Source organism: Caretta caretta, chromosome 10 (assembly GCF_965140235.1).
Source record: "Caretta caretta isolate rCarCar2 chromosome 10, rCarCar1.hap1, whole genome shotgun sequence".
NCBI lineage: Eukaryota > Metazoa > Chordata > Testudines > Cheloniidae > Caretta > Caretta caretta.
The window spans coordinates 65,132,967-65,150,582 of NC_134215.1; the positions used below are offsets into that span (position 1 = coordinate 65,132,967).

The 17,616-nt window shown below is 41.4% G+C and overlaps 1 protein-coding gene across 9 annotated transcripts in view; it reads right to left on the reverse strand.

Annotated features, from left to right (window-relative positions):
• The window catches only part of CEP152 (centrosomal protein 152), a 49,628-nt gene extending 35,674 nt beyond the window's left edge, over positions 1-13,954 (reverse strand). For 2 of the 9 annotated variants that reach the window (XM_048867787.2, XM_048867781.2), the window contains exons 1-5: positions 13,657-13,954; positions 9,660-9,795; positions 2,416-2,516; positions 2,055-2,121; positions 1,489-1,833 (exon numbers count right to left, since the gene is read on the reverse strand). In XM_048867787.2, the coding sequence (XP_048723744.2) occupies positions 1,489-1,833; positions 2,055-2,121; positions 2,416-2,516; positions 9,660-9,749 (603 nt within the window). In that variant the 5' untranslated portion in view covers positions 9,750-9,795; positions 13,657-13,954. Of the gene's footprint in view, positions 1-1,488; positions 1,834-2,054; positions 2,122-2,415; positions 2,517-3,270; positions 4,013-4,312; positions 4,535-9,659; positions 9,796-13,656 lie in introns of those variants that run through there. The other 7 variants (XM_048867786.2, XM_075133112.1, XM_048867784.2 and 4 more) reach the window with 6 other exon arrangements.
• Positions 13,955-17,616: the final 3,662 nt, after the last annotated feature.

Genomic DNA, 17,616 nt, shown 5'->3' on the forward strand with positions numbered 1-17,616 from the left:
TATGTGTGTGTTGTCCCACTGAAATCAGGACTACACACATGCTTTAGTGCTTTGTTGAATGGGGTCTTATTGGCAAAGTTTACACAGTCAATATGAAAACACATCTAGTACCACTTTTTGCTAATTATTCTATAAATAAAACCAAACACTACATTTTTATGCTTGAAAGTTCAACTAGTTAACTCTGAGTTACTTTAATATGATAAACTGATTGCAGAAGCATATCATGTTGTAACAACTGGAGATAGAATCAAAGAAACGTAGATTGGAAGGGACCTCAAGAAACCATCTAGTCCGGGCGGGTCCCCAACGCAGTGCCCGCGGGCGCCATGACACACGCTGGGCCATTTTTATGCGCCCACAGGACACCCCGCCGCCGAAAAGCCGCCGAGAAGCATTGCCGTTTCTTGGCAGCGACGCTTCTTGCCGCTGCTGCTTCCAAACGGCGGCATTTTGGCGGCGACGTGTCTGGCGCCCGCCACAGTCTTCTGGAAATAGCAATATGCTATTCCCACAAGGAAGGTTGAGGACCACTGATCTAGTCCATCCCATTGCACCGAGGCAGAACTAAGTATACCTAGACCACCTCGACACACATTTGTTTAATCTGTTTTTAAAAACCTCCAGTGATGAAGATTCAATAAGTAATGGAATAGGTTACCAAGGGAGGTTAACGATCCTTATAGTTAAAAACCACTCTAAAACCTATCCTCACAGTTAGAAAGTTTTTCCCCATATCCAACCTAAATCTCCCTTGCTACAGATTAAGTCCATTACATCTTGTCCTATCTTCAGTGGACATGGAGGATAATTAATCACTGTCCTCTTTATAACAGCCCTTAACATATTTGAAGACCTCTCTCTCACCAACAGAAGCTGGTCCAATAAAATATATTACCTCACCTACCTTGTGTCTCTAATATTCTGGGACTGACCCGGTTACAACTACACACTGTATACATCGCGCCCCCCCCACTCAGCCTTCTTTTCTCAAGACGAAACATACCCAGGTTTTTTTTAAACCTTTCCTCTTAGGTCAGGTTTTCTAATCCTTTTACCATTTTTGTTGCTCTCCTCTGGACTCTCCCCAGTTTATCCACATCTTTTCCAAAGTATGCTAGCCAGAATTGGACATAGTACTCCAGCGGAGGCCTCACCAGTGCAGAGTAAAGCAGAACAATTACCTCCCATGTTTTAGATACAACTCTTCTGTTAATACCCCATAATATTAGCCTTTTTCACAACTGAATCACGTTATTGGCTCATCTTCCATTTGTGATCCACTGTAACCCCCAGATTCTTTTCAGTAGTATTCCCCAGTTATTCCCCATTTTGTGTCTGTCCATTTGATTTTTTTCCTCTAAATGTAATACTTCGCACTAAATCCAGATCTTCTAAACTGAAAGCAGCTAAAATAATACTCTAGCATCAACACTTAAATCATTAAAATACACACAAGATAAAGAAATACATCAATATTTTAAATACCTTCAGATGTTCCTTCGGAGCATCTGGAAACTTTACTATTTTGTTTTGTTGGTTATTTAATTCCTGTGTATGACCATTTGTGTATGGCCTAAAATTTTCTGGGAGATGATATACATTGTTCTGTTGGCAACGACTTGGTGCTTTATACCCATCTCTGCCGAGATACACATCATCAGAATCCTCTTCACTCTGTCTATCAGAGTAGTTCTCTTTAATTTCGTAAATGCATCTTTCCTTGTCTGCATTGTGCTGGTCAGTCCAATTACTGGCATGTGTTTCACCATGATTATTTCCTTGGTCATACAGGAACTGTTCAGGATACAAATTCTGTCCCTGTTCATAGCCCTATGAACAGATTAGAGATTTGATATTCTTCCTTACCTGAACTGTTGTCTCCTGTTTTTCCTCTTTGATTACAAGCTTGTCAGGGTAGGCAACGTGCATTACTATTTGTTTGTAAAGGACCATATAAATTAATATTGTACCCTATAAATTCCTAGATCAAAAACAAGTTATTCTTAATGAGAAGACCCTATTATTGGGTCACAATTTTGTCGGGGACTTACACTTTGGGGATTAGCTATCAGCAGATGATCATTCCACCTGCCCTCATGCTCCCAGGGTTCATGTGCTCTATACAGAGAGAAAGAAAATATTCATGAAACATTAGTAACTATACTGTGTGTGTTTGTGTGTGTGTATATAGTTATGTCCATGTTCTCATAAAGAGAACTAGATTAAGCTATTTAGCATCTACTCCATCTATTGTGGAACCTAAGGCCTAATTAAAGTTGTGGTATATTCCCATTGTTCGTAAAAGTTAAGCTAAAGTTGTTTGTACACCATCTACCCATAGATAGAGCTTCAGCTTCACTACACTTTCTTAACGCATGCAAAATGACTACCAAGAAAAATTAACTTTCTTACTGCTCTGCATCCTCTTGTATGCTACAATCAGAATAATTAGAGAGCTGGTCTCCACTGTCATCCAGCATGTCATGGGGAAGGTCTGTTAATAGTTGTTGCAACTGAAATAAGACAAATAATACATGTTACCTATGCAAACAATAATACAGTACAATTTACTCATGCTTTTTTGAAAACGTATGCTTAAACTAAAAAAAGTCATACACATCTTAGAGACTGATGAAATAGCAAACACATGTGAAACACAATTTTCCCTCCATTGAGAAGATGCCAGTTACATCAGGGCTACCATGGCAACTCAGGGACACAGTTAAGTTAAGGATGCTTATTTGTTGGTGGAGTTACTACCCTAGTGATTTCTCTGGCAGGTACTTGCAGTAAATGACTTGTGCTGAAGAGTCATTGGATCGAGTGTCACAGAACAGAGCCTCTTTCTGGAGAGCTAACTTGCTGGAACCTCTTCCTCCATGCTAAGGTGCACTCCTTGGGTGCTACTACCTTAGCAGGATTAGTTAGCTGATAATAGGGGAGGATTTAGCAGTCCTTCACTTGAAGCTATGAAGCATATAGAGTGGAGTGCTGATTACAGAGTGTTCCACCCAATGCTAGTATATACAGGAGATCAGAGTGCTGCAGTATTCAAAGATGTTCAAGTAGAACAGGGGGCAGGGTAGTCAGGCCCTAACTGAGAAAATCCAACATGCTCAAAGAAAAAGAGAAAGTTGTGTTGCCCTTGCCCTAGTGGCAGCCCAGAAGGAGAATAAAAGTGGTGATGATTAATGTTTTCAGTTACTGTATATCAAGAATATACAATAAAATCAAAATTGTAACATGTAAATGTGTCACTTTCCCCACCTAATACGCAGTTTACCAGAGTACACTCAGCCTCAGAGCCTCTATTTCACAAGACAGATTTCAAGGTGAGCTGACGGCTGGTGAAAAACCGTAAGATAGATGGAAGACTTGTCGACGTATTCAGCCAGGGAGGAAACTAGTACAACAACAAAAATGTCCTTCAAAATACTGGCCAGGAATTTTACTGGCAATAACTAATCTTGAAGGTCAAGTATACGATCTCCTCCACCGGGTAGAGGCTGCTGATAGAACAGTGGCGGGCTAGGTACACAATATATCTGGGGAAAATACCTGTGTATAAATTGTACATACTGGCACATAAGGTGAACTTTAGGAAAAAGAGATTTATCCTTATTTCTGGGGAAAACATCTCTTATGAGAGTCAAAAAGGGTTATTCCTGTGTGTTTACAAGAGCATCGCTGACATGGGCCCAAGAGTTGCAGTTGCTTGTCAAAGGCAGTTATTGCTCCCCAGACTACAGCTGGAAGGTGCAGTAGCCAGAGTATGCCATGCATGCTGTTTATTCACAAGTCAAGGCTATTTTATTTAGAAAGTTGACTGTTTAGTTTAGGGCATGGGGAGGTTATAATTTATTCTATATGTAAATAGACACCAGTCAAACCAAGAATGACTGTCAGCTAAAAAAATCAGAATAGTACTTATATTGTGTTTTACACTTCCAAAGTACTGTACAAACATTAACTAAGCCTCTCAACTCTCCCCTGAGGAAGGAGTTGTTTATACTGCTGCAGTCAGTGCAATAACTGAAATAATATAGTATAAAAAGACGGCACTCCTCTAAACAGTATGTCTTTTAAAAAAAAATATCCTGAGATCTCATTTGGCATGTTATTTAGCTTCAACAAGCTAAATCACCTCAAAGTTTTTAGGAGAAAGGCACAAAAAGCATTTTAAAATATTCACTGCCATGTTATCTTCCCCAAAGCAGTCTACCCTGACTTTCCCATATTTAGTCATTCCCTTTGCCCACATAAATTAATTCTAAATAAATAAATAAATAAAATAATCTTCTGTACTTACTTGGAGTAAGGAATCCTGTATAGAATGTACCTGTTCTTCCAAACCTTCAGAAAGGTTTCTGTATATAGCCATATATTGACCCTCAATTGGTAGATCTGGGCAGTACATTTTCTTTTTCTCAAAAGGATACTAGAAAGCTACATAATATATAATCAGTTATTGCATCTAATGCCTGCACCCGAACTTTGTTCTTCTCTAAACTAGCAAAGTCTACACATACTTGTTAATTAGAGCAGAAACATCAGCTTCTACACATGAAGTACCAAAAAAAAAAAAAAAAAAGAAGACACTATCTCAGAGTAGCAGTTACTACTATGACAAAAGATAAAATTAGTATAACCTCCCCCTGCCCCCCAACAACAACATTTCAGATCAAACTCTCCCAAATTGCTAAATCTCTGTTTTAAAAAAATCATTAACATACTCAGCTGCTTCCTAAGACTTCACATATACAAAGAGGAAGGCTGGAAGTGAGGGAAAACATCTTCCTAACACCACTACCTCATCACTTAAACCTTTGCTTGTTTCCAGACGTTCAACAATACTATGGACTAGTTATATGAATCAAACACCTTTTAGTCTTTCAATCTGAGAGACTACAATGTAAAATTATAAGTAATAATTCTGAAGCCTACAGCAAAATACCAAAGAAAAGGAAGAGAGAAGAGATGCCTTCTGCAGAGTTCTCCTGTATTCAGATTGAAAGGACAAACTTTTACTGCTCTTCAAAACCTTGCTGGACTTCAGATATTTCTCTAGCTTTATTGTTTCCAGCAGGAGATCAGAAATGGAAAGCAGCAACATTAAAAGTAGCAGGACTTTCCTCTTCCTTAACTACAACTGGGAAGTACTACTACATCAGCAATTTTGCTGGCCTCACCTTGGGGTGGGGACTTGAAGTCCGGCAGAAGGAACTGAAGCGCAGTGAGCGTATGATCTAGTATACTGATAGCATGCAGCAGAAAGCTGAGCACCCATCAAGAGTTAGTACAATGAGGATCTCTGGTAACTCTTATAAATTAGAAAGTCATGGGACTCCAAGCAGGCTGAGGCCGTGTAGCATGGCAGTGGGAGCAGCAAGAGCAGTAATTTGATGTTAATAACGGACCTGCCTCAATACAAAAATCACTCAAAGATAAAGATGACTTTATAGAGCAAAAGAAAGCAGGTAAAAATAGAAAGGTTGTTTGTCTCCTTGTGAGCCTGGTTCCAATAAGACTGGGACTCTTCGTGACAAAAATGACTGCCCAAAGTTTTGAGAGTCTACCCTTGTTTGCTGCACTGAAAAAGAGAACAGCTGCCTTTTTCCATTTTACCTACCACATATGCTAGACAGAGCATGTGACTTAACAAGATACTCAGGGCGGTAAGTAATCTTAGCAGGGCAGGGAGGTATATTTTTTGCTAGAAGTATTGTTTTTTTAAGCTTACTCCACAAAAAAACTTGTTAAAAAAAGGTGTCAGGACACGATTTATGCCCAGTTATGAGAAGTGCCATGTCTTTGTGTCCCCTTGCCCCACCACACCCTTTTTTTGATGGGGGAGAGGACCACCATACTCAGTTAACACCTACGGTAGAAGAAAATCACATTCCACATGCAATAAAGTCACAGAAAATAATACTAATTACCTTTAAAAAGTCCTGTTTTCCCAAACCTAGAATAAGCAAAGCCATTCACGGGGATGGAAAGACCCTCACTTATAACTATGTCTGAAGAAATGGGCAATTACTTTGGTTTGGTAAATTTACAAGTTTTCTTGTTGACGTGTTCTCTAATGCACAAGGAAAGAGAACTGGGCTTATAAAACAAATGTTATGGCATTAAATAACTAGATTAAACAGATGTCAAAGCATCATAAGTAATACTTAACACCTAGTGGGAAATGAAGGAAATAATTCTGGAGCATCTGGAGTTAAAACAGAAAGGAACCAATAAACTATGCTTATCTTTTCAGGCCTATAAAAGACTGGGTCCCATTGCTCCAACAGCCTCTTCTCCGAGCTCCAGTAGAGGAGCTGCTCACCAGCAAGTGGTGGAAGAAACTTTTGGGTTAGTGTGACCTCACACTAACAAAGACATTTCAACAGCCTAGATCAGAGGCTACATCACCACAGTCACCCTTCCCTGTCAATATCTACAGCAGCAGAAAGCTCTTAGGATGCAAACACCAAACACAAGAAGAAAACAGCCCTAAATAGCCTCAATACAAGGAAAAGATCATCTACCAGCAGCTCTTCTGTACACTATTCATGAAGAAGGCTTTGCCAACTCTACCCCCTTCCCACAATCACAACACTAATGCAGCATCCTGGAGAATCCTACACACACCTGCCACACTCTAACAACAGTATTGATAGATTACCACAACCAAAACACAACTCCTCCCACCCCCCAATATCACCTTCAACCCAATCCTGCTCCTTCCCAATGCAAGTTTTATCTAGAAGAAACATCCACAAGCAGTGTCTCATTGGATACTACAGCCAATCCAGAGCAATTACACATGTATATGCACACAGATAAGATCAATTCCAGAACTTAAGTTCCTCTTAACCAATGCAAGACCACATCACATTTATGATCTCATCACCTGTGAGCACCCTAACTGGATATGATTTACCAGAATTTGGTTGCCTAACACTATGGGCCCAATGGTAGCTCCCCTCATTTCTTCAGGCTAAATGAGTACATCACAGATTCTAGTGTACTAAAATGAATAAGTAGCCATTCTATTCCAAACTGGCCTCAGATACAAGAGTCTAATCAGAGACTTTCAAATGCGCCTAGTTACATTTGCAGTTTTAGAGATAAGACCAATGTGGGTATCTTGCTAACATATAAGTCTTTAACCAGAAGAGGTTTCTTCAGAGAGCTGACTGAAATGCTGTCTAACCGTACTAAAGTTCCCAAGACTCAGTCAAGGAGGTCTACAACATCTCACTGCTAACACCTCTAACACAATGGCCCCAAACCAGCTCTCTCTGTCTCAGATGATTTCCAGCTTACACACAGCCATTCATACCACAAACCTGACCTTATATACAGTTCCAGTCCAATAGGTGTTTCCAGTCCTAGACAGATCACCATATCACACACGTAAAGATCATAACTGTCCCCAGTTTCAGGAAAGAAGCAGTAACCAGTCAACTTCCAAAAGCTCATGAGTACAGAGAAATTCCAGATTAAAGAAAGCTCCACTCAGCAAAGTGGCCAAGGAATAAAACTTGTAGTGAGACACTACAAATACTCTGACCTCTGCCTTCAACCCTCTGGTACCAAAGCACCCTCTTGCCACATAGAGATCTGCAGTTCTAAGGCAAACGCAGCAAGTAGTAACAAAAATTAAGAGTCAGTGGAAGCAAACATAAGCTGACACAAAAAGAATGACACACAAGGAGTTCTTTCAGGTAATATACCTTAGCCATAGTATACAAGAGCATACATCATAATAGAGATCTCTTTAAAAAAGTTCACCCTCCACTGAAGTATATGGAACATTAATTGCTTTGTTGATCTCAGAATGTCTTCTCTCAGTTCAGGAGCACAGCATCTCTCACTGTGAAGAGCTATCACTATTGTTATCCAAGGAGAGTGGCATAGAAGCTACCGCTACAAAGAGAAGCAAAATAATTTTTGTGTATCAAGAGGTCATTAATTGTTTCCAAGTCTGTTCTTTATTATCAACGTTTACATAAAGCATAGAACATTTCACCATGGGACAAATACTGCCTCAATGTCTGCAGGTGCAAGAAGTTCCCCCACACCACAAACAAGTGTGACCAACACTCTCAGACGCCGTCCCTTCTCATTAAAGGATAAAGATGAACTTTGAGAATAGTTCAACTATAACAACTGCTGTCATAAATTCTCTTCTCACAACCCAACCACACACACACACAATCAATCTTTAAATGGCACATTTCACAATTCTCCTAAAACAACTGACCTTGGGAAGTCAAGAAACATGCCTTCAGCTAGAACAAGAGCCCCCCCACCCCCCCAAAAATAAAATAAAATAAAATAAAAGGAACTAAAAACCCATCAGCTGTTTCTAGTGTGATCACAAGAGACACAAAAGTAAACTCAAGCAGATTGTGATGTCACCATAACCTTATCTCCCTTGACAACATTAAACGTTATTTTAAAAGTAGCTGGTGATGCTTCCAGAAAGAAATAGAAAGTAACTTTTAACTAAGACAGTAAAATTTAAATTCCCTAAATGAACGTTTGGCTAGGACACTGAAATTAGTGCTCCTAATTCTTGTGAAAAGTGTTGCGGTAATCATAGTATTATTACAGAAATGTTGCAACTGTAAAGGTCAGTCTGTGCTAGGGAACTTTGGCATTTACTATAAAACGTCATTAATGTCCACACACAAGTGCTTGTAATACCTCATAAGGTATCACAAGAGCCCATCTTGTCTTTAGATAGCAGAGTGGACCCCAAAAGGGAGTGGATGACACAGCAAGAGACCCGCACAGGGATCAGAGAATATTCCCTGATTCTCTAGACGCCGTATGCAAGCTATATTGCTATTGTCTGTGCTGTGTGTGCATGGGCAATGAGATTTCTAGACATTTATACTGTACTCCTCTCTGTGGGATCCAAGTCCTAAACTTCCACCAGTTCAAGATCTGCCTTTTTTTTTTTTTTAAACCTGGCAGCAAAGATTTGCTTAATATTTTTTATATTTAATATAAATCATTTTAATAGATAAGACATTTACAACTTAGGTTGTCAATTTCAAATTTAATTTTTAATTTTTTTAAATATAAACCTGTATTTAAATTTAAAAACAGTCTGATGATTTTGATTGAAAAATAAAAAATAAATCAGTTTTTAGCCACCTTGAAAGCATCCAGCATAATCAGACAAGGGAGCACCTCAACTACAAAATGAAAATATTAAAACATATTTTGTGTCACACAATCAAGCTGGTGCCCAGAGTAGAAAATATTCCCTCAACTCCAACCAAAACTTTAGCCTCTTAAGTAAGTAATCCTAACCAGGGGAGAGGTTGCTGAGAAATAACCACAGTTCTCAGGTGATGGAGGCCTTTAGCTTTGTCTCATCATGTATTGAAGGTGTGCAGTTCTCACAATTATTGCACTCTGTTATGAGCTTCCTTCTTTAAAAAGTAGGCTCTCATCTCTTCTTGAGATTTGGCGTAATTCTTTTAAAAACAACATACTGCAATATTGAATGCTGTGCTCTCATGAGAGCCTTGGGAATTAAAAAATTCAAATTTATAATCCTTTAGAATAATTACAACTGTGGATAAAAAAGAAATGAAAAGGAAAGAATTAAACAAGCCTTCAGATTTATGCCATTTCTTTGCTTTCACCTCTTGCTCCCTTGCATAGTCCTCCTGGTCATATTCATCTTCTTCTTCATGTTGAGTTTGCAGAGCTCCACCGTCAAAGTCAAGTGACATTGTTTTCTAACAAGGTAAAGTTTTTGCTGTCCAACTTGTTTAAAACCTATCACAGGAGGAAGAAAAAGTTACATATGAGCAACAACAAAAATCAAGTGGACATGCAACACAATGTTTACTTCAGAACAAATACTGCAACTATCAGTGCATTAACTTGATCTTCCACTGTAGCATCTCAATGTATTAGCAACTTTTTAATTTCTAAGAATTCTGTGTTTTAGCAATTAAAACATTTAATAAATAACATTTAGATGTTAAAGTGTTTAACCTTTAATCATTACATGAACATTAAAACAAACAGTTTACTTAAAATAAATTATGTTCTGAAGTATTTCAAAACTTTGGGCCTCTAGGGAGTTAGTATATATTCACTCAGTATAAGTAGATAAATTCTACCTTGTATTAGTCCTGCGGTTTTGGGTTTGTTTGTTTGTTTTATAGTTCATGTAACTGATATAAAAAATGCTGGAAGTGTGCTACTGCCAGAGCACCGATACAAACCATAATAGAAGCAAAAAAAGTCCCCAGTCAATTAAAGACTTCTGACAAGCCTTAATTAGCTGTTTAGAATTTAATCTTTTCTGATCAACTGTAAGTGGCAACACCAGAACTATTACAGCAGCTTTTACAACACTTTTACACCTAGCCTCCCCCCTACTTTTTTGGAGATATAATTGTAGTACATGTTGCTATTCCCACCCCACCCCCAAACGATAGGTTTAGTAAACGCATCATTCCCAAATTAAGGAAAGCAGATGACATCCAATTGGAATCAACAATGTAACGTTTTGTAAATAATTACTTTAAAGGTGTTTGCCTACTTAATCTGAGTATTTCCTACAGCACAAATAGCACCCATCACAAAATTTCCTTCAAAACATGCATAAGGTTACTTGAGCTTACTGGTTGCAGCAGTCCTCATCTACTCCTCCCTTCAGCCTGTTTTTAAATCATCTCTACTAAATAGCTCTTGCACCTGCATCTACTGATAATTTTCCCAAGCAGCAGCAGTGAAATTGATCCAATTCTTGTCAGTTTTCAATGCAGCTATTCAGAACCCTGCTGGTAGTAGTAACATTGACCAAAAAAAGTGGGCGAGGTAATACAGTATCTTTTATTGGACCAATTTCTGTTGGTGAGAGACAAGTTTTTGAGCTACACACTCTTCTTCAGGTGGTCAGTTTTCATTTTACTGCAGCTTGACAAAAGCAATAAGCAGTAAATAAGGCACTGAAGCAGTCTTCAGAATTAGGAAGACAGCAATGCATTAGTTTAGCTTGATTTCAGGAAAGTGAATCTGTGTAAAACAATATTTTTCTCTAAAAGCCTATCATATTACATTTAGATTCTAATACCTTCCAAACCATAGCATCTGGGCAGCTTCCAACAATACATAAATGACAGGACTAACATCTGTCATGTGTGGTTCAATTCCTCTCTCCCCCTCTCCGCAGAGGGAGAACTGGGGGCAGGATGGTGTTTTGGTAGAGATGTTTTATTTACGTTAATATGTACATGCTTTTTATTTTTAAATATTAGAAGAGAAAAGATCAAATAAGCACACCTTGCTCATAGAACAGTGGTTCTCAAACTTCTGTACTAGTGACCCTATTCACAAAGCAAGCCTCTGAGTTCGACCCCCCTTATAAACTGAAATCACTTTTTTATATATTTAGCACCATCATAAATGCTGGAGGCAAAGCAAGGTTTGGGTTGGAAGGTGACAGCTTGCGACCTCCCAGGTAATAACCTTAGGACCCCCTGAGGGGTCCCGACCCCCCACTTTGAGAACCCCTGACATAGAACAAAAGGTAGTGAAGTTTGTGATGGTCAGTCCAAGCTCAAATCCTGCATAATTTGCTAGCACCTACTCACCATAAATACATGTATTTTTTGAAGTCCTGTGCACATAATCAGAGTGCACACACACTCATCTTTTAATCAAACACAAACGTAACAGCATCTCATCATACACATAGTACCAGATCCATTGGCAAGCCTCCCTTTTCTAAAGCTACTTCAGGGTTGGCAGTACTAGTTAAGGAAAAAAACCAGCAGCTTGAAAATTACAGCTGGGATTTTCAAGGAGACCTAGGGGTGGCACCCACCACATATTCAATTTCAGAGACATACAGATGACCTCTGAAATCGCCAGCATACATTTCTAACTGAAGATCTCTTTACCCACTATATAGTTACAAACAACATCCAAGATGACTACAACTGAAAGGTAGCAGAAAATTCTTTGTTGTTCATTTTCTTTATTTTGTGAATTTTGCAGTACTTTGTGTATAATCAGATCACTCTTTTGATGATATTCAGCTGTGATTCCTTCCTGATGCAAAGTTCATAGGAATTTGCTGTTGTTCTAACTTGCTAGAAAGATGCTCATAAACCAGTGTGACAACAGAGCGAGAGTTCAAGTTTCTTCTTTTTTAAAGACTCAAAGTATCGTACCCAGAAGTTGTTTTGAAGAACAATTGAGGTGTTTTTTTTTTAAACCAACTAAAGTAGAGCGAATGCCTTTTGCTTCTGCCAGAGCAGCTCTCACTACCCAGCAATGAGAAAACATCCACTGCAGCCATCAGTGGCACGCCACACTGGCTGACAGGTCACGACTGTATTTCATTAGCCATTGGCCCCAAACAGGAGTGGGGTTTCATAGAATCATAGAATATAAGGGTTGCAGGGACCCCAGAAGGTCATCTAGTCCAACCCCCTGCTCAAAGCAGGACCAATTCCCAGTTAAATCATCCCAGCCAGGGCTTTGTCAAGCCTGACCTTAAAAACCTCTAAGGAAGGAGATTCTACCACCTCCCTAGGTAACGCATTCCAGTGTTTCACCACCCTCATAGTGAAAAAGTTTTTCCTAATATCCAATCTAAACCTCCCCCACTGCAGCTTGAGACCATTACTCCTCGTACTGTCATCTGATACCATTGAGAACAGTCTAGAGCCATCCTCTTTGGAACCCCCTTTCAGGTAGTTGAAAACAGCTATCAAATCCCCCCTCATTCTTCTCTTCTGCAGGCTAAACAATCCCAGCTCCCTCAGCCTCTCCTCATAACTCATGTGTTCCAGACCCCTAATCATTTTTGTTGCCCTTCGCTGGACTCTCTCCAATTTATCCACATCCTTCTTGAAGTGTGGGGCCCAAAACTGGACACAGTACTCCAGATGAGGCCTCACCAATGTCGAATAGAGGGGAACGATCACGTCCCTCGATCTGCTCGCTATGCCCCTACTTATACATCCCAAAATGCCATTGGCCTTCTTGGCAACAAGGGCACACTGCTGACTCATATCCAGCTTCTCGTCCACTGTCACCCCTAGGTCCTTTTCCGCAGAACTGCTGCCTAGCCATTCGGTCCCATTCGGTTTAAAAGTCTTTAGATTCCAGCGGCCGAGGATCCTGCGACAGGGCGGTGGGCGCGCCCCATCCCCACCCTCTACTGACTCTGGGCTCCGCCCACGCGAGGGGGAGGCAATCGCAGGATCACCGCCACCCCCCGCGCAGCCGGCTGCACTCGCATCCTCGGGCGGGGGGCTGCCAGAAGGCCCCGCGGCAGCAGAACGGTGGCACCGGAAGGCTACAGGAGACAAGCCCGTGGGCGGAGTTAGCTGCCCGGTCGCGCCTCCCTCTCCGTCCCCCTCATCCTTCCCCATCCCACGGAAGCGCCAGCGCTGAGGGAAGCGGTAGGAGGCGGCCCCCGGGAGGGACAAGGCCCCACTCGCTGTGGCCACCAGCTAGGGACCGTACCGAGCCCCCCGGGCGGGCTTGGGAACGGGGCTCGCGTGCCCCCCGAGGGGGGAAGGGAAGAGGCAGGGCCCGCGCTCCAGGGGGGAGCCTCCCACTCCCGGTAGGTCTCCAGGAGAGGAGCAGCGCGGAGCCCGCACCGATACTTACCAGAGGCCGCAGGACGCTACAGTTACTCGCCTTCCATCAAATCCCACCGGTAGCCTTCCGCGTGACACAGCCTAACCCTCTTTGAGTGACAGCCGAATCCTCCAGCCAGCGACCAGGCCGCTGTTCTGCGCCCTAGCGGGCTCTGCTCTAGAGGCGGGACTTACTTGTCCCTCCTCATTCAGGTTCAGTTGCGCCGCAAACGCCAGAGTTTGCAGTTTGAAAGCAGGCGCGGGAGGCCGCGGGAAGCGCTGCCGCTCGCTGATTGGCTAGGGAACTTAGCCAATGGCTGGTAGGGGCGGGTTTTAGCGGACCTCTGCTGCTGGCCAGTCCCTTATCCCCCTTTTCGTCCCCACTGTGCGTCCCAGGCCTACAGCTGGGAGGGACCCTAACAGGAGGGGGGCGTGGGACGTGCACACACCACGGGGTCTGCCATGTACGGTTATGAAAGCAACATGTGATGCATCACCAAAAACATGGCGGTGCCATAGCAACATGATGGCATCCTGCCATGGCAACGAGACATGACATCACAGCAGGAGCCCATGACCATGTGAAGCTGAAATGTGGGGGCATTATACAGATGCCATGTGATGAGAGGTCTGAAACTGATTTTAACATGAGCTGTTTGAGTGCAGCTTGTGGTTGACTATTGAATTGATAATTGCTTGATTTCTTAATAAATTTCTTTGGGAGACAGGGGTATATGAATGATGCTGCATATCACATGCTTGTATTGTAACATTTCCCCATTCACTGATATCATTAGCTGATTCAGATATCCATGTTGTCCCTTTGCCGAATGGTAGCGGTGGCTGGAGTCTTACAGGTTGGCTTCCCCGTGGAGGACACAGCAGTCAACACATATCGAGCCTGAAAATAAGTGGCACCAATTCAGATACTTTGGGGGCAGGAAACCAAATTCCAGTCCTTCCCCTGCAGAGACCATATTCTGGTCCCCTCTCATTACATTCTTCCTTCTGCAGGGACCTATGGTCTCCCTTAGGCATAAAGTCTCCCTTCTCTCTTATCCATACAATGCATGTGCCAGTGCTTCCAGGAGCTGCGCTCTGAGTGGAGTTCTCTGCATTCGAACACACTCCCCATGTGCCAAGTCACCCCACCATTTGGTCTGGCTACCCCTCTATCTGGACAGAGGGGCACCTAGCCAAATCTGAGTGTATTTTGATCCCTTGGGCCTGCTCACAATCCCACGCATAGAAATTTCCTCTGTTTTGTGGGGTGGCTGGGTCAAATTCCTATGATGTTGCAGCTAAAAGGACACTCAGGGCTGCTCCAGCAGCGATCATATTGATTTAGCACAAATCCACTGCTTAAGAATGGTCAAGCCATGGCTCCCGGGTGCCATATGAAATTTTGAGCAAGTACAAAAATCTTGTGGGGGAGGGGGAACATTTGCTTCCCCAAATGTGCAAATTGCTGGGCATATTTTAAGTCTAGCTGGTTTTATTAACACACATATACTAGATGAAGTGGTAAAACAACATTCAGAGCAATCCCCTTTTTCAGCTCTTTCAGCCTACCACCATTACTCAAGTCTCAGAGAATGACTCTGCCTCAAGAATTGATTATAATCAGAAACATGTCAAAAGCCAAACTTTTCTGCTGCTCAAAGAACTCCAAAGGCACTGCCTGTACCATATATTTGCATAACAATTAACAATACAGAGGGTCTTCCCAGGTATGAATCATTTGCTCATCTGCTAAGAAAAAGAATTTGACCCATTGACATCTTCCATAAACATATAATTCCACTGCTTGAATCAGCATTAAATCATATAAACTTTGGAAGTCCTGATAGAGACATATTGAGGTAGATAAGAGCACACAGATATTTGTGTGCGTGTGTTATAACATTTTATTTATTGAAATTATCCAAATACAAATTTTAATCTGTTCAAGGAAATTTCTGTTATTTCAGTGGAATCTGCATGCACTTTGATAAAGGGACTGAAATGCTCAGCATTTTCAGTGTGGCTTCCCTAAGTACATCTGTGTCCTTCCTAGTGGGGCTTAGTAACATCTTAATAATACTTAGCACAGATAGAGTTTTACATACATTAACCAATTCTTACAACTTCAGTTGCGAAGTAATAGCCCCCTGGGCACAGAAAGGTGAAGTGACTTGCATAGGCATGCTTGCCAATGACTTTTCTCAGAGGCTTTAAGATGGTTTTCAGGAAAACTTTCTAGAATTCTGCCACTGTGCATAGGATAATGTACTTTGTAAGCAGTAGCTATCCCACAGAGCGGGTCAGGGACTTATTAATACGCAAATGATAGAGGTCTCTCTGTTTTTTGGAGAAGACTAACTGGAGTTCTAGTGATTTAATCTAGAAAGTATGTCTTTTGTCAATAGAATATGGGTGTGTTACAGCAGCACCTGAGTTGTATCAGTAGTCTTCAGGATTCTTCCATTTTCTCCCTTCCACAGCAACAGATTCTGAGATATCACTTGATTATTCTATCAATGTACATTTTAGCCAGCTTCTTCTCCCTTTTTTCTCTCTCACAGTTTTGCTTCAATGACACCCAAGAGAAGCCCAAGCCATAAAGTTTGGGCCCTAAGCCAAATTTTCCTACAAGCTAGGGATGTTCAATTTCAAGGTGGCGGTTTCAGTCTATTTCTTGTCAAGCTATAAATACCATACCCACATGCTAGATATTTTCTGTATACATCTGTCCATGAAAGAAAAATGAAAGTCCTAGGACAGTCGTTCTCAATATCAAATTCAGACAACTCTTCTCCCATGGCCCCACAACCCCAAACACTTTGTTTTTCAAGTCTTGGGAGGCTTTCAATTAATTCTGGCAGAAGAGGAGTTCTACACACACTCGCTTTCTACCTCCCTCCTGGGAGCAGAAGAGCTCCATTCTTCTCCTCTTCCCCACCTCCAACTTTGAAGAGGAAGCAGAGCAACTGCAGTTCTCTTTCACAGACAAACAGCCAAAGTGTTCTCTCCCCCTTCGGCTAAATGCACTTGTATTGAGTAAGTTACACGGTGGTGCTCTAGCTAAGCGGGAGAGTGTGCAGAGCACCAATCCAGAACCTGATACCACTTTGCCAGCAACTCTACAGAACTCTTCAGTGACTCGGCTTTGATCCACAGATTAGAACCTTTGCTGTGAGCAAATAGAAACAACATAGGTCTTCAGTGCTGAAGGCACAAAATAGGACCCATGCCAGACAGTTATCAAGGCAATCAACTACAGTGACATTTCAAAGCTTCTCCTTGCTTCAAGGTGTGTATGTGAGCTTAATATTCTAATGACTTACACAAGATGAAAGATTATAGCTTTTTCAGGCCTAGAAACTGATGAAAAAACAGGGGAAGTCATTTCACACTGCTTAAAAAATGGCTCTTCAAATAATCAGATTTTCCCTTCAATGGAAGACAATGCCCTCAGTTACCAGACCTTTTATCCTATATATGAGCCTTTTTTCTTTCAAGAAGCAAGGATCTCTCTCTGTAACATCCTATAAGATGTTCGTATTGAATGGAGGACACAGAATTTCCATGTTTTTAGTGAAGCTCATTTACCACAGGATAATGGAATTGAATTTGGCAAGGGGTGGGTGCAGTTGATTGTGCCAAAAGGCATCGCTTATTTTAAAACCAAGCAAGGATGCCCTTACTAGAGCTGGGCTAATTATTTTTCACAAGTAATTTATTCCCCTGAAAATGCAGTTTTGGTTGACCAAGAGCTATTTGTGAATTTGTGTAGTTATTTTTTCTACCCCAAAACAAAACTTTGTTTCGATTTTTCAGAATTTCCAGCAAACTGAAAAATCCATTATTCGGCCAGCTCTAGCCCTTAGTTAAGTCCCCACAAGGGCCTTCAGTTCCACTTCCACCTCCCCTCTCCTATTATTCATTGAAACACTGCTCCTTAACTACCAATGAACTACTGACTCTCTCAGATACGCTGATTACAGGTTCA